General features: G+C 36.8%; 1 protein-coding gene across 1 annotated transcript in view; it reads right to left on the reverse strand.

Moving 5' to 3' along the window:
• Nucleotides 1-26,346, reverse strand: part of nphp4 (nephronophthisis 4) — a 231,444-nt gene that overhangs the window by 70,690 nt on the left and 134,408 nt on the right. Inside the window, exons 12-13 of the mRNA XM_015380197.1 lie at nt 9,786-9,923; nt 1,657-1,814 (exon numbers count right to left, since the gene is read on the reverse strand). Coding sequence (XP_015235683.1) covers nt 1,657-1,814; nt 9,786-9,923 — 296 coding nt within the window. The remainder of the gene's footprint in view (nt 1-1,656; nt 1,815-9,785; nt 9,924-26,346) is intronic.

Genomic DNA, 26,346 nt, shown 5'->3' on the forward strand with positions numbered 1-26,346 from the left:
GCCTTTTAGTACGGTGCGCCTTATGGTCGTGAAAATACGGTAGCTTCATTAGCTTCAATGAACTGTATGAACTGTAGTAAACAAAAAACAAACAAACATAATCACCATTCATTTAATTTTACGTTGTTGTTTAACAACCGCTATGATTCTCTTCTAACATATATACTGTATATATCATATGCAACTTGCATTTTTGATAATGTTATATTCTAATATTTATTTATAGTAGTTTTGGGTAGGGAAGGATAATACCCACAGACGCTATGGCCTGCAGATATCCAAGAAATAAACATGGATCATCCAGACTTGACAACCCAACTGAAAACAATGTGTACTTTAATAGAAATAGTTTTATAGTGGGCTTTACACAGGTGTGGACTGGGCATCAGGAAAGGTAGGACAGTTCCTGGTTAACCATCTGCTACCTGCTCAGTGTCAGTGTCTGCAAATCTGAGCAGACAATGGCCCTTTTTTGGGTCACACTTATCCATGCTGTTCATTCATTTCAGTCAACACATAGTGAGCAGCAGACTCACACCCAATCCTTTCTGTTCCTAAGGCACAGGACAGATTGAGAATCCGCTGCATAAAACTTGGAGCAGGAGAGTCAGTGGAGAGGAAAGGAGAAGTCAAGGAAGGGAAAATAATGAATTGGCCGAAAAGTGCTGCAAAATAATGTGAGGGAGCAGGTAAGACATCAACAGTAGGGCTGCAACTAAAAAGTATTTTGCTAATCGATTAATCTGTTGATTATTATTTCCGATTTATTGTTCAATAATCGGATAGAAAAAGGTTCCTCAAAAAGAGTTTTTTTACAGCATTAAACCAGGTGAAACTAAAAAACAGCATATTGAAAGATAAAAATGTTGGTTTTTTTCATGTTAAATGCCAAATTTTTGTTTTCACTTATATGTTTGGTATAATTGCTGCTCCAAGTCAGCTAAAGGCATGTTGTAACAGGGTCTCTATATACTCCAGTTAACGATAAATCGTTACTAAATTAGTTGGAAATTATTTCAATAATCGATTAATCACGATTAATCTGATTGTTTCAGACCTAATAAACGGTAAAGTGAAAATGTTAGCATAGCCTATTTAGGCTACAACTTTATCAGGAGGTGAGATCATTTTGGATGAACTTAACATTGACTTTACAAAACCAACTTTCTAAGTTTTTTCAAAGGAAGAAATGCAGAAAACAGGAAAGTGTGCTATAAACCTGCCGATTGGCTCTGCAGATTGTGTAGTTTCTTCTCCTACCTCAGAGGCTACAACAGTTTATGGCTCTCCGTAAAGATATTCTGAGTTCTATTAACCAAGGTTCTAATCAACCGTAGCAATTATAGACTATTTAGGATGTTAATGTCAGCTGGATAACAGATTTGTTTTAATTGGATTATGATGGCCTGAGTGTTTGGAGAAAAAAAAATCTGCTCCTAGCTGCACAGTGATGCAGCTTGTGTTGGCATGCTCATGTTATTTATCCTTTGGAATTTGCATCAATTTCTGTGTTATTCCATGACACTATTTTAGATGTCTGAACTATTTATTACAGGATTCTAACAAATGATGACAGCTTCCAGAAATCCCTCTTGGGGGCTTGGTGTAGGTTTAAATTCCCTTTGTTAAATGTGACAAACAACGTGAGCCGCTGACCTCGGCACATTCATTCCCAGATTAATGACAGGAGCATGGACAGGGGTGAAGGGCAGCTCTTGAAGTTGGTCTCCTTCTACGTCCTTGGCGGTAACCTCTCCTCCTTCCCGCTGAAGGTCCATCTCCAGGTGGGTGATGCTGCTGACAGCCGAACAGGCCTACAAAAACAAACACAACAATCAATGTATAGATAAAAGAATAAATAGGATTAATACAGCTGAATTGCTGCAGTTCAGCAAACACCTGTTTTCCTTCACTGATAATTCTGACTGTTCCCCATTTTTAAGTTCTCCTTCATAGTCATCACTCAGAATGGCATAAAGCAAATTTTGCCATCTAATTACAAGCTGATCACATAGAAGTGTAGGCAAATATGCAGGAATCATAAAGGCTGACTCACTGCAGCACAATTAAAAGGACTGATTTTACTAAACACAGCTGACAACTGGATGCATGGGAAGTGAAATTGGGTAATGAGACATGGATTAAAATAATGAGGCAATAAGTAAAAAAACTTGTAGTGGATTTGTCAAAACTGATTCCAGAAAGCGCCTAATGCTCTGACTGCTCTGGCCCTGAGCTTACAGTGGAAATAAGTATCTTTCACACACAGCAGCCATGTGTCAAGAGGAGGTAAGGAGCTTACCCTGGTCTGGGTTTGCTCGGTCCGTCCAGTGTTTGCTCTGATTCAAATAACTTGTGTAGAGTATATAAAAGTAAAGCTGCACCACTCCGGCTTCTCTGATGTCTTTACCAGTTTTTGGTTTATATAGAGTTTGATTTGCTGATTCAGAATGATACAGATTTTGAGGTTTCTATGCTCAGATTATCGTCTGAAACTCAAATCATTGAGGGATGTTGTCCTGCGGCTTTTAAACGTGTGCCCTCCCCTACACACCTGAATCAAATGGCAATACAGAACCGCATCACTAGCATGCGGTCAAGCTCCACAGAGCTCAGCAAATGAGCTAATATTCAAGTCTGGAGCACTGAAGCAGAGACACATCTAGAAGTTGCAGGAGGCATAACCTTGAGGACGGCAGCTTCGAAGACAGTTCTAAGAAGTAGAAGTCATGAATGCAAAAAAAAATCTATAGAAATGTCAAGATTATTTCCATTTATGCATAAAAACTCCATATTTGGTTTCAGAGTTTGATTGAACAAAAGAAGCCTAAAATCATATGCTGAACAGCAATTAAGTTTGTCTTTTTCATGTGCAGCTGATCAAGGACAATTATCTAATTTCTCCCCCTGGATTATTTTTGTGTGATCTGAGTGCTAAACCTTAGCTTTGTTATATTTTAACTCTGACTGTTATCTTTATTAACAAAGTGAGAGAAATTCACATGTTGTTAGAAATGATCAATTGTAGCATACATCTTGCATCCCACAGGTGATTATATGTGCAGTAATTAGGAATGAATGAAGCTGATTACAAGATTGTTCTAGGATCACACAATTTTATTTTTATTTTTGCTGGATTTTGGGGTTGCACAGTGCAGCAGTGGGTAGCACTGCTGCCTTGCAGTAAGAAGGTTCCAGGTTCGAAGGTCTTTCTGCATTGAGTTTGCACGTTCTCCCGGCTTCCTCCCACAGTCCAAAAACATGACTGTTTGGTTAATTGGCTTCTCTAAATTCTCCTAAGGTTTAAGTGTGTGGGTGAATAGTTGTTTGTCCTGTTTGTCTCTGTGTTGCCCTGCGAAGGACTGATGACCTGTCCAGGGTGTACCCCGCCTCTCACCCACTGACAGCTGGAGATAGGCACCAGCACCCCTCACGACCCCAGCAGGGATAAGCATGATGGAAATAGGATGGAATGATGTAGCTGGATTTCTATCATGTTTTCAAAGATCTATTTTTAAAACATCCCAATGCATCATGTTTTAGAGAAACAGCCATACCCTTTCAACTTTCTTATATATTTTATTATAAACCCTCAAAAAAAGATGAGAATGGTTGAAAGAAAAATCAACATTAATAAATACATGTGCATGTCACATTTGTACTTAAAAAAGGCACTTTATGATGTTCCTGAACATATTCCATCAGAGGAGATAATATACTTTATAGATATATTAGCCTATGTAGCATACATTTTAATACAGTGTGAATAAGAAGAATGAATACCTGTCTCCACCTGTTTATAATTCCACTGCAAGCATTCAGCTCCACCTATCTCCTCTAGTTAACGTTCACAGTGACATCTTAATGAGGCTTTAAAAGACAGCAGGTGCTCTGGCAAAAACACCCATCCCATAAATCAGATGGACTATTTAGAGTGATTATTCCATATATAACTACACACTGAACACATCAGTGGTGCTGCTGCTCTCAGAAACAGTGGAGGCTCAATGGTGTTAATTGAATCCAAACGTCACGTATTGCGTTAACAAACGCTGAAACACATAAAACACATCATTACAACGGGTAAAAATAGCTGTTGTGAAGAGCTATGAAATAATAAACTTTAGAAACCATGGCAAGACTTCAGCTCAAGATGACTGTTCTTAATAAATGATCACTTTTCCCTCATCGCTGTCTGGCCACCGTCAGTCAAAACTCCTTAAGTAAGTTTGCCAATCAGCATCAAGCAGCCAGCTTCACAACCCGCCCCTGCTTCATAGACCTTTAAGACGTTTAGCCTCAGAGGAAATTATGTATTTTGTCGTGTTATCCAATCAGGGCTCAAAGAGGCTGGCAGGCAGCATCCTGCTGATTCCAGAGCGGAAGGGAGATTGCGTCAGAGTGGGCTCAATGTGCAACATTCTCATGAAATCTGGCACATTTTAGCGCATACAGTGTTTAATTCACTTTAATGTATACATTTATGAAGTTTGATAATAAATATTTTACCAATAATTTAACAAATTTTACTGGGAAGGTTTAGCCTCTCTAGTCAATGAGGAATCATCACTATTACACATTTTCCCTTCATATTTATCATAAAGCTACCAATATTCCATCCCAGAATTTGTCCATCCGTCCAAGCCTCTGTCCTCATACCAACTCTCTTCCAGAGACTACGGAAAATGTTTAATTAATAAAAGTGTAAATGATGAGGTCTACAATGCAACTTCTAGAACAACAGCCTTTGGAAACATGAAGTGTTGACATGATACGGCCATGGTTTATGTATTGTTTAGTGATGATTTTGGACATTGCACAGCTATTAAATGAACACTAAGTTTCTTTTCAACCTTCATAAAATAATTTCATAATTTTATTAATACGTCGACTTACTACTAGTTGAATCAGACCTCTTTCATGGCCCATGGGGGTCTGTATCGCTTTAATCTGCACTAAGCAACCGAGGAGGGTGCAGTAACCCTGCCACACAAAACAACTACAAATCTGCAGACTTCTTTGTGGAATTTGTCACCTCCCTCTTTCCCCATTTGTTATATATGGAGGTCGATCCAACAAAATTTCCCTGAGAGACTTTATTTGTGCAAATTGTGCAGGGTTAATATTCAGGCAATGCAGCACCTTCCTGCTGGAATCTATACCTGTCTTTACTGTGAAATGATCAAATATACAATTATATTTATCTATATTCATATTTAACTTACACCTATAAATGACCCATATTTTCCATAAGTCATTGAGGCCATGCCAACCTATTCATTCATGCAATATATACAGATATACTGTATGCTGGTGAAGATTCTCAGTCATCCTGGTCATAGCCATTCCAAAAAAAAAATTACATTAAAAACAATCCACTGGACATTGATTCCAAGTTTGCAGACACCTATTTTAAGAAAATAGGTGTTTTGAGAGGGGCGTGAAGGAAGCCATCTATGTTCAGAAACAAAAACCAACCTTAAACAGAAGAGGTTGACTCAGGTTTCAGCTTTCAAAAACCTACAATGCAGCAGTTGAGTTAATCCCTTTTCCGTTTACATCGCAGCCCCGGCCCCTGAACAGGAGATCGGAAGACTTCGCCTATTCAGCCAGACCAACAATCCCCTTTCAGAAACTTAGATGGGTATGGGGAATTGCAGGCTGATAAAAGAAGCCAAACAACTCCCATTCCAAAGGGCTGAACCCCTTTTGTCCGTTTTAATTTGCATGTTTTCAAAACAAAAACAAGGTGTTGTAGGCTGCAGTATAAAACCTAGATCTCAACACTATTCCTGACGTTTTGAATTGATAAAGCTTCTTTGATAGGAAGCGAAACGTCTTCAAACTTGGAAACAAAGTGAAGTGGATTGTTTTTAATTTCCTTTTTTTGGAATGGCACGGTATAACATATACATCTGTATGTATATTTATAACAAAATATTCTATAGCCCTGTATCCCTTCCACTCATGAGCCTTGGACTTTTCAAGTTACAATTGTTTCTATATAGTTTATTTCCTTTTCCAGGGGCTTTGGTTAAAGTACAGATCTAGTAATTTATTTATTTCCCTTGGCTCGTTAAAGGGGTGGGGTTAAGTAGCTTGTTAGGCAAACAGAGAGGAAGGGACGCAGATCTAAACAAACAAATACTGTGCTAAGGTATTTTGGTTTCTTATTTGTTGTGTTAAAAAACACCAACTATTATCCACCGAGTGCTAATGAAGGCAGTTTTTAGTGAAGTGTTTCCTCCTCTGTAGTTTTTTTCCCCACCCTTTACACCTGTAGACATTTTGAAATTCATATTAGACGTCAAGTATAGCTGGATATTCTTGAACTTTTCATCATCATATCACCAATAACCTTGGCTATTATCCCGCTGCTGCATTTGCACAGGTACACATGTGCAACATGTGATGAAACAGCCAGCGACACAATAGCCTCTGAGGTTGGCATGGTATGAAACGCTAGCTTTCAAAATGTTAAATGCTCCTAATAATTGATGCCTTTGCACTCGCTGCCATTAAGCTGCTGCGGTGTGATAACATATGGATGAGTGATTTTCATGGGGAGGTGTGTTCAGGTTTTATGGTTGCAAGGACAAATGGAGGTTTAAACAGTAAATTCTTCAAGCTAATTTACTGAAAGAAACTATCAACTGCGTTATTATTAGGACCTATTTTCAGAAAGAAGGGTAAGGGTCAAACCTTTCTTTTTGCTTCATTGACTGCTGCCATTTCAGATGCCGCCTTATATGGAAATCAAAGATAGGTTTGTAGAATAAAAATCAGCTTTAAATAAAAATGAAACAAACAATTATAGTTAAACAATGGCTTCTAGGCATGTATGGAGGAACTGTGGTTATTATTTTAGCTTCACAAAATAAAGGCCTTTGGGTAATCTATAGATGCATGTGTCCAGTTGTAATGTGGACAAAAAAGCAAAACAATCTAATAATGCAAAATAGACAAAAAACTTTTATCCCTCAGTGTAGTTACAGCGAAAAAGATAGACAGATAAGGTATTCTGGCTGTTCTCAGAGCACGACTTAGTCTGTGTGAGCCAAATTCAATTGTGTCTCTTCTTTGCAATATTGTGTTCCTGATTATGCCCTTATCTTCTGCAGGACTTAGACACAGTTCTTGGATTATTCAGGCAATATGATTCATAGCCTAAGCTGTATGGATTTCAAGCATAATAGATGGGAGAAACATAATAAAATAGCTGCTGTCTAGTTAGAAACCCATTTCAAGCTGTACTGCAGCACAGCAATACGGCTTTTACAATCTGCTGTAAAGCGAAAAAGTGGAAAAAATGGAAACAGTTTTTTTATGTTTAATATCTATGAGATAAAAATGTATTTTGCTTATGGTAGAAATCTACTTGCCTGCTCAAAATGAGAGCCCTACCCCCATCTGAATAAAAACGAGGGTCACACAGCTAATTAAAAGGACTGGTTGTAAAGAAAAGAAACAACCTGAAAATGATGGATCGGTTATGATTATCTAGATCTATTTGATATATTTATGTCAACATTTAATGCTTTAGTTCCATTAAGCTTTGAAGCCTTAATATGAAGACAGTAAGTGCTTCTGAAACCTTGGAAATGAATCTCAAGGCTGAACATGTAAACACTGTAAAATTGGGGAATAAATCTTCAGGGTTTTCTACTTTTTTTAAGAGCTATTTGTTAGATAACATGTTCCGACAGCTCTATCAGAAAGTGTTCGACAATTGCTACACCTTGAAAAAGGCGTTCGGATTATTCCGGTATCAGATGAAAAACATTGAGGCTGAAACAACAATCCGGGAATTAATAGGAGAGTTTTTAAAAAAAAAACTTTGTGTCCTTTTCACCATGTAAAGGACAGAGCAAATGTGTGAATAATAGCGGTACTCACTTCCTAAAAAAAATACTATCACCATGGTGAAACATGGTGGTAGCACCATAAAGTTTTTTGCATTTTTTAGCAAAGACAGGAAACCTGCTCTGAAAAGATTGGAAAATAAATAAACGGCTCTCCTTCTCCATCCATTTCAAAAATAAGCAGTACTTTGTGTTGATCTGTTGCATGACATTCTAGAATAATGTATTTTAAACACGTTTTGAGCAATGCGCTGTCTGTTAACTAATGGATGGATATGTATTTATTTAATGGTGCATCCATTTTGATAGGCTGTCTGATTTTTTTTTTTTTCCAAACAGGGAAGAATCCTTAAAAAGCCAGTTAGCCCTTTTTGAGAAGTCATACAGTAGTTAGCAAAACGTGATGAACACCTCTGCTTAGAGTTGTTTTCTTCTTGCTGCTCTTCCATGAAGCCCAGATTTTTCAAGTCACTAAAGTCACTAAAAGTTGTCCTCCCATCAGGTGCTTATTTGGGTTGAATAGAGGCTCTGTTAACCTGCCATGATAGTGCAGGTTTGTAGTACGACCACATTTAAGAAAATTATGGATTGAACAGCACTCTGTGAAATCTTTACCTTTCTAGTTGAGGATGTTTCTCCCCTAATGTTCTCTGATTCTTTTCACAGAACAGCAGTTATTTACTGCACACACACAAGCCTCCCCTCACTGTGTGGGATTGCACCACTGTTTCTAATGTGCCCTGAACCAATTCCCAAATATATGCCTCGCTATAGAAGAACATGGTTTAATTTAGCAAAGACAAGGCAGCTTTCACATGCAAAATGAGTGCCAGCTAATTCTCAGCAGCAAACACCCACAACAGCGGGGAGCAGGTTACTCCTGCATCGTTTCAGAAAATTATTCACCAGAGGTATTAAAATCTGCAAACTAAAGCCAACTTGCTCCACTTTGCAAACCTGTATGCAATGATTGTAATGGTTGGATCCCAAAATTCTAGTTTATATACACTTTAATGTTGTTCACTGTATATATCATTATTCTTAACAATAAAAATGAATGTATCAGCGGCTTAAATTTATGGACTTAAGTTGGAACAGATGCAAGATAGCAATTATAGCATATTATATAAAATAGTTCAAATAAGACAGAATAATTTTTATTTTGAGAGTTAATCTGAAACAAATACTTATTCAAAAGACCAAACCAGTCAGGTAAAAAGCTGTCGAAAAGTTTAAAGCAGGGTTTTTTTTATAGAAGAAAAAAATATCCCACTTTTAACATGATGAGTGTACTCCACACATCACTTTGGGAATTGTTTTCTTTGGCATAAACAGGGACGATGGTTCAGAGATTATGGGAGGATGATGCAGCCAAATACATTAATGCATTAAAACTCTTAAGAAACAAGAAGGGGTTAAACTTCCATCAGGGAAAGGAAACCATAATACAGCCGGGGCTACATCAGAACTTCTTAAAACAAAGCATATTTAGGTGTGGAATAAAGGATTTATGTCAAAACGACATTTCTGTTCAAAGATACTTTTCAACCAATCTGACTACACTTCAGGCTAAAAACCTTTAGTCTCAAGGAACAAAGGGAATAAAAACATACCCTAAAAACTTACAGCTGTAATTGTGGTCTGTCTCATCAAAGTTTTATGGTTGTAACCTGACAAAATATGGAAAATGTCAAGGTGTAGAAATACTTCTGCCAAGCTCGGTATGCTTGAACTAAATCATTGCCTGCATTGTCTTGGGGATATATAAACCACTTAGCTTATTTTGTGTAGAAATGTCAGTCTTGTAAATGCTTGTCTTTGTTAAACGCTTGTATATTTTATTTGGCATGAATGTGAAGTTTGAGTGTGAGACCATGACTGGGTGTATTTGTGTGTGTAAGCGAACGGGGGTGGAAGTCTTACGACATGTGACAGCTGGTGGGCCGATGCCAACGGGGAAGGATGGAGCAGAGAAGGAAATGACTGTTGCCACGGTAACGCCGAGCTGGAGTGGCTGATGGTCGGGTAGCGTGAAGTAGCTGCCAGCTGAGACAGTGAGAGCTGCGGAGAAACAATGCAAACGACTTGCTGTTATTATTATGATTACCAACAGCAGTGCTAAGAAATATGCTTTCTGCCGGAGAGACAAGTGCCGCCTCAGATCACAACAGCCCATTACTCTTTAACACTTAGAACCCCCTCATACTCCCTCTAGCTTCCACACCCCCAAACAGTTCCTCTTCTCCCTTTTTATCTTGAAGACGTGAAAAGAAAGCGCAGCACTTAAACATTGTTTGAAAGTGGCATCGAACTGCAATATCTCTTTACAGGAAACTCTTCAATCTTGAAACAAAGCAAAAGAGCAATCGTGCTGCTTCATTTGCAGTCTATAGCATTCATATTTGACATTAATTATTGAATCCAATGCTGAAGCTGATGTCATTTAATTGACCTTGTTTTATCAGTATGTATTGTCTCCTCTGCAGCATAACACTTACCTTTTGCTGTATAGTGCTGTAAAAGCAAATTAACTTCAATAAGTTCCATAAAGATGCTCTCTTTATGCATAAAGAGGTTGAGAAGTACTTCTTAACCAAGAAAAAGAAGAGACTTTAAACTATTTTTTATATCTATATTACAGACTTTTTATTCCTCACTGATGAACTTGAAAACCTCACTGATGAAGTTTTCAAATAAATACCGAACAAAAAGGAGAGATGGCAGTAAATGTAATTAAATCAACGTGATGTTTTTCTTTTTATTAAAGTAATTAACCTTTTTTTTTTTGTTTAGCCACATATCCAGAGGAACTGAGTCTCAATCCATCTGCTTCACACTCCTCATGCTTGTCCAGGTTCTGCCCTGAGGAACACTGAGGCCAGACGTGAGGTGAAAGGCATCTATAAGGATTCTGCCTAAACATTTACTGAGCTGCAAAGTCATAAGGCTGCCTGGACATTCAAACATCTTTGGCCCGTTAACCACTCTGCAGTGGTTAATAGCTGTTCAACAGTTTACACTAAAGACATATGCCACTATGCATCCTTTAATTTCAAACTAAACTACAGTAAACTCTTTTTGGGGGCGGTAGGAAGTCTGATCCCTCAACAGATACAACACTTCGGAAAAACACTACCCCATATGACACGTCACAGGCCCTGCCACTAACCTGATTTGCAACACTAAGATGCCTTGTATGTTAACTACGCCAATAGCATTTCAGTACCTTTAGAGAATTCTCTTCCAGAGCTGATGCCCCACTGCCAGGCAGCTTTTTAACTGCTTCAGTGATTTCATGGTGTATGTTGATGGACCCACCTTCTCCTGCATCCTTAGATTGCATCTTATTAAGGACATCCTAAACATACTCATCCTCCCCCCAACAATATCCGTCATCTGAGTTTGTAGTTCCCTCTCAAACTAAGCCACTACTTCTGCCCAGCCACCAGGGACATTTTCTTAGTAATATCTGCCATGATGATGGACTTGCTGTCCTCTGAGCCCTTAGGCTTTGCCTTCTCAACTAAGAAAATAGTGACTTAATTAAAGAAATCCTCAAAGTTTGTTCTCCACTTCCTTAAAGTACTGTGGGTACCTAAAACCTAACAGCCAACCACGGACCATGTTCTCCTTTTTTAAATCTTCAAATGGTTGGCCTCAAATTCCCCAAGCCAGAGGGCCCTGCTTTAGAGGTTTACTAAGAGAATTTGAAATAAGAGGTCTGTCCAGAGCAGACCCTGACCCTGATGTAGGGATGGAAGCCAAGAACCCTTTTGTGGTTCTGTAGAATTAGCTTTTGAGTATTATTGTAAAGAGGGATATCTAGATCTCCTTCTGACAATAAACAGATTGAGAAATTTAAAATTGTTTTGTGGAATTAAGTCTTTTCAAGGTTCTAAACTGAAAAAGGGAACCCTTTTTGACTTTAGATCTACAGTATCAACTTCTGTACTTATAAAGACTTATTTAAACTAAGAAAAACTAAACTCAACTACTATGACAGAAGAGTCCTAAAAATAAACACATTTTTGTATGATATATACAGTTACATTTGATAAACAAATGATTATGCATTACAGTATATTACATACTCTTAGCATGATTATAACTCTAAGTGTTGTTGGCTTTATTTTTATGAAACAGTATTTTTAAAGTGCAATGAAAACTTTCTGGTACAGCATTTGACTGTTTTAAATTCTACTTAATTTTGTGCTTTTTGTCAGTAGGTTAACTTAAACACAGAAATTGCACATGGCGCTCACCAAGGGTCGATCATAGGGCTCCTCCTATTACATATCTGCATGCTCCCATGCATTCCAATCTTTATAAACAACAAAATTAACTACCTATCACTATCACTATGCAGATGACACACAACTATACATTAAAATGTCTTTGCAGAACTTTGAAAAAATGTGTATTCATGAGTTTATTTTCAGTATAACCAGAGAATTGATTACTGTAATGTTAACTTCACAGGTCTGTCTAAAAAGCAGAGGAAACAAATGCATCTGATCAGCTGATCCCGAGTGCTGCCCACTTCCTCACCAAATCTAAGAAAGTGGAGCACATCATCTCAGTGGTCCTTCCAATGGTTCCCAAATACTTGTATTCATCTACAAATCACTAAATTGCTTAGCACAAAAATAATTTACAGACTTATTTTCAGTCTGTCGACTGTGCAGACATCTCAGGTCTTCTGGCTCAAATCTACTCTGCATATCCAGAACCAGAACCAAACAAGGAGAAGCAGCTTTTAGTTATCACGCTCCACTAATCTGAAATAAAGTCACAAAAAACTAAAGGCACTGCAACCCAAAGTTGCTGTACTTTATTTTAGAGTAGCTTTTGACTATTCTATCTAAAATATATATATTTGTATATAATTCAATATATAATTTTATTTTAAAATGTCTGCCACTGCAATGTAATTTTCCTTTTTTTTCCCCATCATGTACAACACTTTCACATGCCTTGCTATTGACACGTACTATGTAAATAAACTTTCCTTTAAGGTCTGGGCTAGTAGTCTAACAGACAAAAGGCTGATTTTTTGCCACAGTTAAAAGTGGAGTTTCAACCACCACAATTTTCAATCACTGAGGGAAAATTGTTTATTATTTTTACTTTAGACTAATGAAAAGACACAGTAAAATAACTAAGCAAAAATAACAATGGAATTAAAAACGTGTCAACAGACCTTTAATAATGCTCTATGTCTGCAATGTTGCTTCAAGTGAAGGACAAACAGAGTTCTGGGGATAAAGTCAATGTATCTACCAAGGTGCTATCTACCTATAGACCTATACACCCACAGATCGACCTAGCTTCATCCTGTCTCAAACAGTGAAATGCTCTATTAAACTGAGATTGTCTGTGGAGAGTTATAATAAAGTACAAACCTTAACCTTTGTAAGAAAAGAATTCTCTGCTCCACAGACCAAATTTAACATTTAAAAGGAACAGCTTCCAGGGCAGACATAAGATGCTGCATCACAGTAAGCCCCTTTTACAGATTTACCTTCTCTTCATGGCCTGGCTTAGGGGAAACTCTTTTGTTTTATAACTTGGTGCTTAGCAACACAACCATTGTCAATAATAAAGATGATGTACTTACAGAGCACATTAGGTTTGACAGTTTTCACACATTCCCTCTATTCTGAATGACTGTTTAAGGTTTAAAGAATCATTTAGTTTATCTTTAATCAATAATGCTGAAATTAAAACATTTCAACAACATTTAATGCAATCATCAGTGTTAAGTGTAAACACACAGACATAAGTTTGTCTGCAAAATAAGACAAGCTTTCTGACAGCCCATTTGAAGAAAATGCACAACCTGAGCTCATAATATTTGAAGCTGAGAAAAGGTATGCTTAGAAAATAATAACAAGCCATAGCAGTACGCAAGTTTCAGAGCTGCTGGACTCTATACTTTCAACTCCTCGGCAAGGTAACCAATTTAAATGCTTTCTAAGTGAGGTGTGAAGTTAAATTAAACCAATTTTCCATGGCAGAATGGAAAAAGGCAGGGATGTCTATTAAAACAGCAGGTGTCTGAAATGACAGCACCAATGTACATTGGTAAAATTGATTTTCAAACAGTGACTACTTTCAAAAGACCTCTGTAATAAAGATGACACAGTAACAGACACTGCATGTCTTTTCTGTAAGTTTCAGTTTGTAGAAATGTTTTACCGCTTTTTTTCCCCCCACATACTAAGTCAATTATGATGTGAATTTAAGATGTATTTTAATCACAATAAATAAGTTTTAAAAAAATTACAAAATACTATTCTAATTGCAGTTAGGAACACATATATAAAGCTGATGCACTCAAAATGTATGCATTTTATCCTAACTGTAGACAGTAAGAATCATTCTGAGTATTTTTAGGTCTGTGAAGTTAATGGATGTGCAACTTTAAAAAGTAACTGAATACAGTTTAAGTAATTTGATGTAATATCTAAATTTTATTTTTACTTTTTAGAATTTCTATGAGGCTATTTAATGGGGATTAGGTATGGGGAGGACAGGCTGTTTTGTGAAGTCCAAACTCTTATTGCATTTCTACAAATAAATACCTTCAACATTTTAGTTTAATATATATATATATAAATAGCGATAGAACCAGTTTTATGTTAAAGTTCCTTAGTTCTGTCTAAAGGGTGTTTAAAAGCCTAAAGTAAGCAAAAAAATTAAATATATGCTGCTGGAAATTAACTAAAAAGGTGACTTTTTTTGAATAAATGGGTTTGAAAACAAAATAAATCCACAAGGAAATACATTGTAGTTTGTAGTTCTAATAGTTCAAGAGATTTTGACAATTTTCTTTGCTTCTGTTTTATCTAAGAAAATACAAGAAACAAAACTAAAAATGAAAGTTAGCCTTTGATAGATAGCTAACAATGCTAATATTAATGATCTGGCAATGCTAGTGGTCCTTCTAACCAGAGGGCAACAGAGAAAAGCAGGCAGCAACGGGTCAACAACAGGTTATAGACCCCTTGTATTCCCACACATCGACAGAGATTTGAATTCTTGTCATTTTTAGTCTTTGAAAACAACACTTTTAGATTAAAATGTCCATTTCATAAAGAACAAGACACAGATTTTAAACCAAAGTAATTTAACACAAGGTGAATCTTTATTGAAAACTGCTGCCCACTCCACCGTAAGAATGACGGGAACGCCACACTTCCACAATTATTTACTCACATTATTACTCAATAACTTTTGCTTTTATCATTTCCAATTCTTTTCCCACCTCCAGATTAAGCTGAATGTTTCTTCACTTCTTGCGAGCTTAGAAATGCGAGGCACAAACCTAAAACAGTAAAGCTCTTAATCTGAAAATGCAACCTTTTACACCTTTCACTTCAGGAAAGATAGATCAATATCAATATGGATACCTTGTATCTTTGAAGGAACTCACAATAAAAAGAAGAGAATAAAATGTGAAGTGTGATATAGATATAAGATTTAGAATCTATGCAGTGTTGTAATGAATAGACATTATGTTTGTAGCTGTATATATGGGGACCTCATGCCAAATCTAAGCCAACGGACCATGAAGTCTACCTTGAATGTAGACTTTATAGCTTGGATATTAATGGGTAACGTACATGCATAGATTTTACTCCATTAAAGTCATAACCAAGTGGTATGGTTATACAATATTCATATTTTGCTGTAACCAATTCAGTGCTGAAACGATGAGTGTAAACAAGGGTTAATGAAAATGAAGCAGCAAAATATCAAAGCCAAAGAAACGGAAAACAGCAATTAAAGAAAAAAACAAATTACTAAATCTACAATGCAGTAGAACATCTGTGAAAAATTAGATATCATTGAGAAAACAATGTTTTATATTGTCACATTTAGTATTTGATTGCATGAAAACATTTATCCATCTGTTTGGATTCTCTTCTTATTTTAGAGAATTAGCGTTTTTAACCGCCTTTCATTCCATGCTTCACAGCTGTGTGGGCACAGATCTAAAATGAGCTGTTTTGGTTGCTGGGATGATGGTCAAAACAACCACACATCTCAAAATACCGAAAGTGTGAAGGCCAGGGGAATGTCAGAAGTCAGGCCCTGCAAGTACTGCTGGGCCAAATCACATTTTACACACACATGCATGTGAGTCATCACGCTCTGCACATTGAGGGTGTGAAAGACACAAGATAGACCAAGGATGAGAGGATCTCATGCACACACATATGCACACACAGCGACATGAAGATAATGTGAAGCCAGAATGTGAGCAGATGATCTGCTTGGCTGTCAGGGCAAACAGGCTGAGCTCAGAACTTTGCCATTCAACCTTATGCCACAGCTCAACGCTGCACTCAACCCATAAGAGGCAGAGCAAGCAAGCTGAGCCAATTCCTGTTGCTAACAGATTCTAAATGGTGCCTGTGGAAATGTCCAGCTTGGTAGGCAAGGTTCTTATATTGCACTGTTCAAGAAACACCTCTGTCACAAGTTATTTATATAGATTTAGGTTTGAATGACTTCCAAATTTTACAAAAATGTCTCTTCTGGTTCAAAGCAATATCAACATATTAAACATCAATATTCAAAGATTAAAGTAATGCCAAGAGGTCTTCCAATCTTAAATAGCTGGAGCTCATCACCTAAGATAAACTTTCAAAATACCAGTACAATAGGCTTAAAAAAAGCCATTAGCTAATAATATTTTAATAGGTCTTATTTTTCTCCAAAAATATGATTTTCTTTTTTCAGTGTTTCATTATCTTCTGAAAGCTGAATTTCTTATATCAAATTCTAAAAAAGTAATTGTGGTGAAAAAAAAAAATAATCTTGACTAAATAAATAATTTACCAATAGAGAAACAGGTTTAAGCTTAATTATAAAATTCCTTTTCAGATGAAACAGAAGCTTTCAACACACAGATAGTCGCAAAAGAGGCAAAATATGGTTTCTCTCCGCTAACTTATGGCATAATTGGTAAAAACCTGTCAGACTCTTTTTAAATATTAATAAAGGGTATCTAAATACTTTAAATATGCTACTCAAATGTTGAGCTTTCAAATTGAAACCCCCCCTGAGACAGACCGGAACTAAGATGGGTGTAAATATGCCAACATCTAAAACTCTAAGGCGTTTATTTAAGGCTGAGCTTGGAAAATAAATGCTGACAGTCAAAAACAACTGCCAAAATTGAAACTATAGGAGCCAAAAAAGCAGTGGCAAGACTTCTCTGTAGTGTGTTACTGTATGTATAAGAGTTTAATGGAAGGAAATATATGTGAAAAAAGCTCTCAGCAGAGGTCAGACTAAGTCATTGCTTTGGAAGTCACATTTAAGCCTGTCTTTTTACTAAAGCCGAGGTTAAAGTACCAAGTTAGGGCAAGGAAATCTTAAGTCAAGTCATTAGCTTTTGATTTTCAGTCATAAACATGTGATTTACAAATGACTTGGAATAGAGCAACCACCAAGAAGAAGCAAACTTAAAAAAAGAGAGAAATATTACCTGTGAGACATGCAGTGAATGAGGTGAATAATGGTGAAACAGATCCGTGATAAAATATCCAGAATTCTACATGAAATAATATGTTTATGTTAACCAACTGCACCAGTCTGGGTTTTGCAGCAGGCTTTACAACTCAGCTGTCGCTCAGTCCTGAACTGCTCGTAACAGTGATTAATTTCACTAGTGTGGAAACATGTTTATCTCTGCAGTAACATTGTTGATTTTTAATGTGGAAGGGGAGTTCTCAGCCTTTCTCAAATGTCCATTTAAGAAACTGCAGCTTGTGGCATTTTTATACTGGTTTCATTTTTCACCTGGGGGAACTGCTACATGGTCAGCATTGGTGCAGGACAGGACAGGGGGAGAAGGAAGGATATTGGATTTGGGCTTTTAATGATTAACATTTTCTTATAGGCTGAAACCTATGAGAAGTGAAACACATTGAGTGGCATGAAGTTAGAGAAACTGAAAGTTTTAAAGTACTACCGGGCCTGCTGAGGAGAATATTGGAAAAAACAGCGATAATTGCTTATTTGGAGAGGATGTTAAGCCATATACTGAGAAGCTCTCAGAATTAGTTTGTAGCTCTCTAATGTTCCAGCTGTAGCATCATGACTTCCTCTGCCTAAGATGTTTGTCATAAACCACCTCATTTATTTTTTCTTTTCATTCTTCCCAGAACATCTGCATAAGAGGAAGTCAGAGATGAGCGGAACATGAAGTCAGGTTTTAACAAGGGATCCCAGAGAAAGACAAACCAATTACAAGAGGGATCTTCTCAGAATCAAAGACAAAAAACAATAAAAAAGAAAAAAGAGTGTTATTGTGACGTAGTATCATGTTATAGTGTGAACCATGGGGGTAAAACTTGCGTATGAGAGTGTGAGGAGAGAAAAATGTGCCATCTTGCTAACGTGAGTGAAATGTCACAGTACCTCCAGCTGCAGCAAACAAAGTCCAGAAAACGTGCCGGTTTAATGATAGGAGCATTAATAACCACAGTAAGAAACATACCATCATCTGTATCATTAGGCAACAGCTACAATTTCTATTCTCGTTGAGCATATTTTTTCTGGCAAACTCTTTTAATGTTTGTTTGTGTTCTTTTCTGTTTTCTAACCACCCACCACTCCAGGCAGATGGCCGCCCTTCCTGAGTCTGTTTTTTCTTGAGGTCTCTTCCTGTAAGAAGGGAGTTTCCTCCGTTATCACCCGCAGAATAATGCACGGACGGGATGGGGGGTATGGTGAAATTAATAAAAGAAGAAAACGTTGGGCTCCTTTGCCAGGCTACTTTCTCTAAACAATAATTTACTAAAAATGTAATGTGCTAAACAAAAAAGGAACAAATACATATAATCCTAAATTAAGTGGATTCTAAATTATATCCTTCTAAACTTGTCTAAATTTAAAACACATTAAAATAAGCTGTACTGAATTACTCTGAGTTTTTTATTTTAAAATTCACCTTTAATATATTTAGCAAACATAAAATCTAATCTAAAACAACATGATGGTTACTATCATAGCTCTGTACCATGCTTTTATCCTAGTTGTATTGATCACACTTTAAACACACTTAAAATAAATCATGCTTTTTAAGTTTTTAATATAATTTTCACAGTTTAAAATAATAAAGTTTGAACTACAGGCTACTTTACAGTAAAGTAAAATAGGTTAAAAAAAAAGTAGGAATTGCAATTTTATTTAGTCATACTATTTGGGTACTGATGTGATAGGTCAACAAGAAATATTGGTTAATGGATATGTGAAGGAAACTTATAAATGGCCTTTGATTTGTTTTTTGTTTTTGTTTTTTTTTTTGGGGGGGGAGGGTTTGTTCTGTGAAGGCCTCAAATGATCTCAAATGGCATTTGAGAACAAACAGCATCATGAAGATGAAGGAAAATAGCAGACAGGTCAGAAAGCTGTGGAGCATTGTTCAATCCATCACCTTTAATTGGAAGCATCCAGCTAAACTGACAGACAGGTCAAGGAAAGCATTAATCAGAGAGTCAGGCCATTATTACATTTACACAGTAAAATCCTTAACCCCGGAACAGTGGTCTGAAGAACATTATTATCTAAATAAAAGCCATAAAAGGTTTTGGAAAGTTATGTAGCGGCCCATTCAGAGACAAAGGCTGTGGCACACTAACCTGACTCCGCCAGATGGATTTGCTCCGCATATCCATCTGGAAACCTTCCCTTGAAGTAATTTTGGGAAGGGGGAAAATACTGGTTAGCTGATTGGCCTTTGTTGGTGATAGACAGTCCAAATAAACCAATCAGATCAACGAAGCATATGACGTACTAACAGAGCGACGACGAAAACACAACCACAAGCCAGGCACAAGCCAATTGATAGATCAAACTCTTGCCAAAACCAGTCGGGAGAAGAGCAAAAACATCTTTTCCTCTGAGAAAAGCCTCCAGAGCAGTGTTTTGCTCTTCTTTCAGTGAAGAAATACTCTGTAATTCCGATGAAACTTGCTCAATAGCCACGCTAACGCTAGTTTCATCGGCTGAAGCCGCCATGTTCTTTAGACTGAACTGTCGCGCTTCTCGTTGCGTCACACCTCAACCCGCCTCAAAGCCAACGCTGATTGGACGTTCGTTTGGTGAACTGCTCCAAATTTTCTTTAACGAAGAGTAGCAAGACTGATCTGCGAGTGAAACCTTGAAAGCTCGCGAGATCAGATCAGGATGGTCTCACGAGGCTAGTGGCACATGGACTGTATGTGAAAACTGTGTGCACAGCAAATTACACATGGTGTAACGCATGGTGGTGGCTGCATCAGGCTGTGGAGATACTCTGGAAGAACAGTTACTAGTGGCATTAAAAGGCAATTAAGGCAAAGGTCCACCTTTAAGAGCTAAATCTGGTTAGGAATCATTTTGTAGGACTAAATTAAAAGCATGCTGGCAGATGTTTTCTACCTGATCTGACTGAGCTTGAGCTATTCCATGAAAAAAGCCTGGAAGAACATTTAGTTTAGACATACAAAGCTGACCCTATGAAGTACTGACCCAGGGGGGTGAATTTAGACTCATTTTTATTCAATAATTTTTTATTCAAATTCTACTATATTTTATTTCATACTTCTTAGTTTTTCCCACATATCACATGGATCCTTAATGGAATACAGACACAGATTTTGGGCTGTAATATAAGGAATTCAAGGCAACTCAACAAAAAAGTTTATTTTTATAGCTGATGGAAAAAATAATATAAAATAAAATTTATACTTCATTTATGAGTAAGAATGGTGTAAATATGATATACAACTCTCAAAAGTAGACAAAAAAAAAAAATCTTTGGCTGACGTAAAAGTTTATTTTATTTATCCTGTTTAGTCGTTGTTCTCTTTAATATTACATTGTACCTGTAGAAATGAAATACACCTGAAAACTATGATTCCAACTCTTTTAGACTACGAGATAAAGACTGGAAAGGAGTCAAATTTGCATAAAAAGCACAGCAAACCGCACAGCTACTCATTTTTATGTATTAAAAGAACAAAAGCAGCACAACCCTTCTCTGCGAAAGAGATGAGCTGAAATTAGGCTGCATGGAGCCAGTGCCAGTTCCCAAACAAGCCCATTGCCAAGTAACGAAGCAGAACACAGCTTCACCTTCAGCCCACTGACTACAAGACCTGGTTTGGCAGAACATGAATGCGACCCTGAAGCATGATCGCTGCCCAATGTTAGAACTCATGAGAGAAACAATCATCGACAGGGGCAAACAAACGGATCTGCCATTCTAAACGCAGCCTATAAATAACAGCGAATCTTTAGCGCCGTGCGCTGTGGCAAATGGAGAGCATCAAGGATCAATAATTTATGCAAGCAAGAAGAGAGTCATCAGGTCCAACAATCCCAGCAAACAGACGTGGGGCCTGCAGCTTGTTTGCAGAGCCATTTCAGAGCAAGACGCTACAGATTAATCAGCGTTTGACATCCACTTTGAAAGGGAAGGTGGGGAGTGTTATAAAGGGGGATCACTTTTGAAATGCCCTTTCTATGTTAGACCTTTTTTAAAGACTAGAGGAAAACTGGTGATCAACAGCATTGCTCAGAGGTTCTGGAAGGCCAACAAAATAAACCGTCTATTATATTAAGCAATGGAGGCAGGAATGATTGCTGCTTCAAATCCTTATTCACTCATAAATGTCCATATTCAAAAGATTTAAGATGAAAGGATTCCGATGTTTCAAATTGGCTAAAAGCTGAAAAGCTCAATATCCTTAAATACCTTTCTAATACGACAAAGTAGTTGCAAAACAGTTGCTTCTTTTCACATTTAACTCTACGAAAAATTCCATTAGTATGGAGAGATGTTTTTGAAAAGCCTATCATGCAAAAAAAAATATTCTTATTTAGCAAGAAGATGTTTGATACACTGCAAAAAATGAAATCAAAATGAGTAATTTTTTCTTAAAATAAGTGCATTTCTTCTTGAATTAAGGATTTAAGTGAGATACTTTGCCAACGGAACAAGACAATTTACACTTAAAATAAGAAAAAACAATTGCATTGTCTTATTTCAAGTGCATAATATCTAGATACCTTATTTTAAGAGTAAAAATACTCATTCCATTGGCAAATCATCTTATTTACCTGCTCAAATAAAGGGTAAATACCCTTAATTTAAGACATTTTTACTACTTTTGAGATCATTTTTGCAGTGTAATCCACTAAAACATTCTGAAAATGAGTAAAAAAATTCTTAAAATAAGTGTATTTAACCTTCATTTGAGTAAGAAAATAAGATAACATGCCAATGGAATTAACCTTTTTATCCTTAGAATGAGATATATAGATATTATGCACTTGAATAAGAGACAATGCTTATTTTAAATGTAATTGTCTTGTTGCATTGGCAAAGTCTCTCACTTACCTCCTCAATTGAACAAAAAAACGCTCTTAGATTTACATTTTTTGCAGTGTGTGAGATCAGTTATAAAACTGTTTTTTGATTCTCTTAAGAAAGATGAAAGCAAAAACTGAGTTAAAATAATTAAAATGGTGATGCTGAAAAAAAAAATAACGCAACTGAAAAAAAGCAGAATAGGACTTTAAATGACAGTCAGGGAAACTTTTATCCCAACCTACTCTAACCTGTTGAAGCTGAATCTGCTAACGCATTGTACGACTGGCAGCTAATGATGCTGTTTTTAAATTCAGCGTGTGATTATCCAGAAATTGTCTCTGAAATTGGCAGAAGTATATTCTCTAATTTTCCTTTTTTTTTCTCCCCCCCCCGGAAATTTGTATTATTAGCAGCTTATTAAATCGTCCATGTCTTTGTCTTTCATGACGCGAGATTTCCTTCTGAAGCAAACTTAATTGCTTCTTTTGGGAAATAGCAGCTGAACTTTAACCCTAAACGCTGAAAATGTGCTGTTCTGCAAAGGATCCTGTTAGATGCAGAGGGAAAAACCAGAATGGGATGAAAGAATTAAAAAGAAAAAAACGTTTTTTCTCACATACCATTTAAGCCAGTACATTGGAAAAGGATTCGGTGGGAATTAAGTGTGAAAAATTAGATCCTCTTGAGAGTGATGTGTAAAAGAGTATATTTAGTTAAGCACCTTCTCTTAATGCTGTCCCCAAAGAGCTGCCCAGTGCGACCACAGACGTCTGTTCTCTGCTACTGGGAGCTGCCCACTTGTATGATCCTACCGCCCTGCCAGCTTAATCAAAATAAGGTTGATTTGTAGAGTTCAGGGGCACAGCGCTCCTGTAGCTCAAAGCCCCTGCTGGCTCAATTTAAAACGAGTCGACAAACCGACCCACTTTGTGCCCAGGGAGCCGGCATTGAAACAGAGCTGATATCTCCTCTCCCTCCTTTCCTTGGACTCAAATATGTTACTGTGTGCACGCCTGTGTCCTCAGCTTCATCCTCGTGGAGAGAGCACCATTTATCACCACTCCCAGTCCCCATTGGCACTTCCACTCAGGCTGAAGGATGATGGTTACGCCCTGCAGCTCAGCTCAGTCCAGCTCAGCTCAGCCAGGACACACAATATACACAATCAGCAGCACATATGTTCGGCACATATGTCTGGTGTAACTTTCCTGCTCTGAAATGCGTATAAGCCTTTCTCACTCACAATCTATGACGTGGAAGTCTAATCAGGGAACAATTAAATATATTACAAAGTAAAAGAGGGATTGATCAGTACTATATTAGCAGCCTGTGGGAAGCCTCTGACATAAACAGATGCTAATGTGACATTTTATCTGATTGGATGCAACTAGGCGTGATTATCTTCATCAGTAATTCCCCTCCTTGCAAGGTTTCCGAGGTGATTCAAGTGTTCTGTGACTGACACAAACAGACTTTTTGCTGTCTTTCATCAGGAATATCACTTCTAACACACACGCGCCCACACACTTCCATTATTTCCCTCTTTGCTATGTGACTTCTGAGTTTTTTCCTGCAAAGCTCTGCTGGATATTTTAAGAGAAGAGGAACATTTTTCTAAGAGCTTATAAAAGTGGCAAATACATAAGAAAGGAGGACAAAAACAATTGTAAACAAGTCTGTGCTTAATTTTACCATTAACTTACAATGTTGGAAAAACTGAAGCCAATAAACCTTTTCTGCAACCGTTACCACAGTATATATACTTGATCTGTTTTATTTGGGGACAACATGACAATCTAACCACCATCAAGAAGTAATTATCTTAAAACAATCGATTAGTAAAGTTTGTTGTTCATGTTTTAAACTACCCGACATAGCTTAATGTCTGGTGATGTTACCATTATATCTTTCTGGTTACATTTGAGGGTATTTTCAGAAAAGAGGAAGGTGCCTGAGGAAGACGTTAAGATGACGTTAGATAGAGATGATCAATGTTCTATACTGTGATGCGGTTCCCTCGAGTTCTGAGGAATATAAAGATGCATAGTGATCTATAAGACACTTTATTTTAGGTTAGAGAAACTAGAAAATCTGAAAGTCAAATTTCAGACAAAAGACCTTCTTTCCTTCATCTGTTTATTTGAGCCCCCTTAAATTGAATTGCTAAAGTTACCAGAATGGCAGCATGTGTGTTTACAAAGCCTCTATACATTTTATCTGTAACAGATAATATTGGGAAAGGAGAGCAGGAAGTCTGGGGAAATACTAGCTAATAAAGGCCGATTCCGGAACCTCTGGATATTGTGGATGACCTTCAGGCCTTCAGTTACATCTTCATGAGAAACTGTCATAATGCTATGACCAATAAAGCCACATAGGCTCAGGAGAACCTCCAGGTTGTGTGACTTAAGGTCAACAAAGTCTATAGCTGGCTCTAAAGTTACCCCCTGAACCTGTATTGCACAAAGAGGAACCGATGCATCAACTATGAGCAGCGGAAGCTCTAGTTATAAATCACAAGGTCACCTTAGGTGGACACAGAAAGAATGGGCGAGCATTAAAATCACCTTTCATTTCAACTTAGAAAAAAATATTGATCTTTTTCAAGGTGCTAAGACAACAAAAACCCTCTAAGCAAGACACATGTCAGCACATGTATATATTTATCTCTTATATTTGTTGTCCTACTAGGTCTTTGGTTTCAATCCAGAGATATTTCTTTTTCTAAATAACTTAAGTGTTCAGGTATTTATCATCAAAAACATCATGCAGGTCAGGAGGAGAATTAAAGAGTGGCCTATTTAGAAGTAAACGATTCCCTATTGAATAAATATATTTATATTTCTACCATGATATGCGTGAAACCTATTAGTTCATTTACTCAACAAATGAATCCTCTAAGGTGTCACATATTTTTCTTATGATGCGGATATACATGTGCCATGAGAGGAGAAGTAACACTGCCAAAAAAAACAACTGTTACCTGTTTGGGATTCAAAGTCAAACTTCTGTATGTTTTGTTCATGCTTCAATAAAAATTGAAAAAAAAAAGCAATGTTTTTGTCTTTTTACTTAGGGAAGCAGTAAATAAAAAAAATGTTTCTAATTTCTGAAATGAGTTAGATGTATTATTATTTCAAAATGAATAACTATAAAGTGTCCTTATTTAGGAATAAAACATATTTAAATTACTTAGCATGACAGCAAATAGTAATAACAGTATTACAGCATTCATTGCATATGTTGCTGACAGATCTATCAATCAACCTACAACAAATAATATTTTGTAAAACTAGCTTTCCCTATAAAAGTGTTTCTATACCTCAAAGTTTGTTTGCCAAAAACTTCAATATATTGTATTTGGATTGACCACAAAGTAAAAGTATTGTATTTCAGTGTAAGGAGAGCTGTTTGATGTGCATCTGGTTCAGTCCCTGAGGATACAATCCTTTATACAGTGAACTTTTGCAATTTTTGCAGGAAAATCTTTACCAGGTTTGCATATTTAGAAATGTAAGATTTTATCATATTTCTTCAAGAAACGTCTCTATCTCTATCAGACAGGATGGACTGTGTCAGAAAAAAGCATTTCACATAATTTCAAGCAAAAATTAGAATTTAGTGTCAGAAAAACATCTTCTAGAATAAAGATTTATATTCAGTTCTGGATTTTTTTCACAGAGACATGTCACCTGTCATCAAACTTATTTCCTTTAAGGATTTCCCAGCATTTAGCTTTAGAAATCTTTTTATTAACTCTGACCAGTTTTCCTCTCTGATACAGAAACACATTTCCTTAATGGTGGAAAGCTATAAATAAGGCAGCTGCAAAACCATATAGAAAGAAATAAAAATGTCTTAAATTAAGTGTATTTACCCTTAATTTGAGTAGTTAAATGATTTTCCATTGTAATTAGTATATTTACTCTTAAAATGACATAATAAGGTTATAAGAACTTGAAATAAGACAAAGCAATTGTTGTCTTCTTATTTCAAAGGCAACTGGTCTTAGTCCATTGGCAAAGTGTCTCACTAACCTCCTCAATTCAAGAAAAAATGCACTTATTTCAAGAAAACATGACTAATTTAGATAATATTTTTTGCAGTGAT

The sequence above is a fragment of the Cyprinodon variegatus genome, unplaced genomic scaffold (genome assembly GCF_000732505.1).
Source record: "Cyprinodon variegatus isolate N-32 unplaced genomic scaffold, C_variegatus-1.0 Scaffold209, whole genome shotgun sequence".
Lineage (NCBI taxonomy): Eukaryota > Metazoa > Chordata > Actinopteri > Cyprinodontiformes > Cyprinodontidae > Cyprinodon > Cyprinodon variegatus.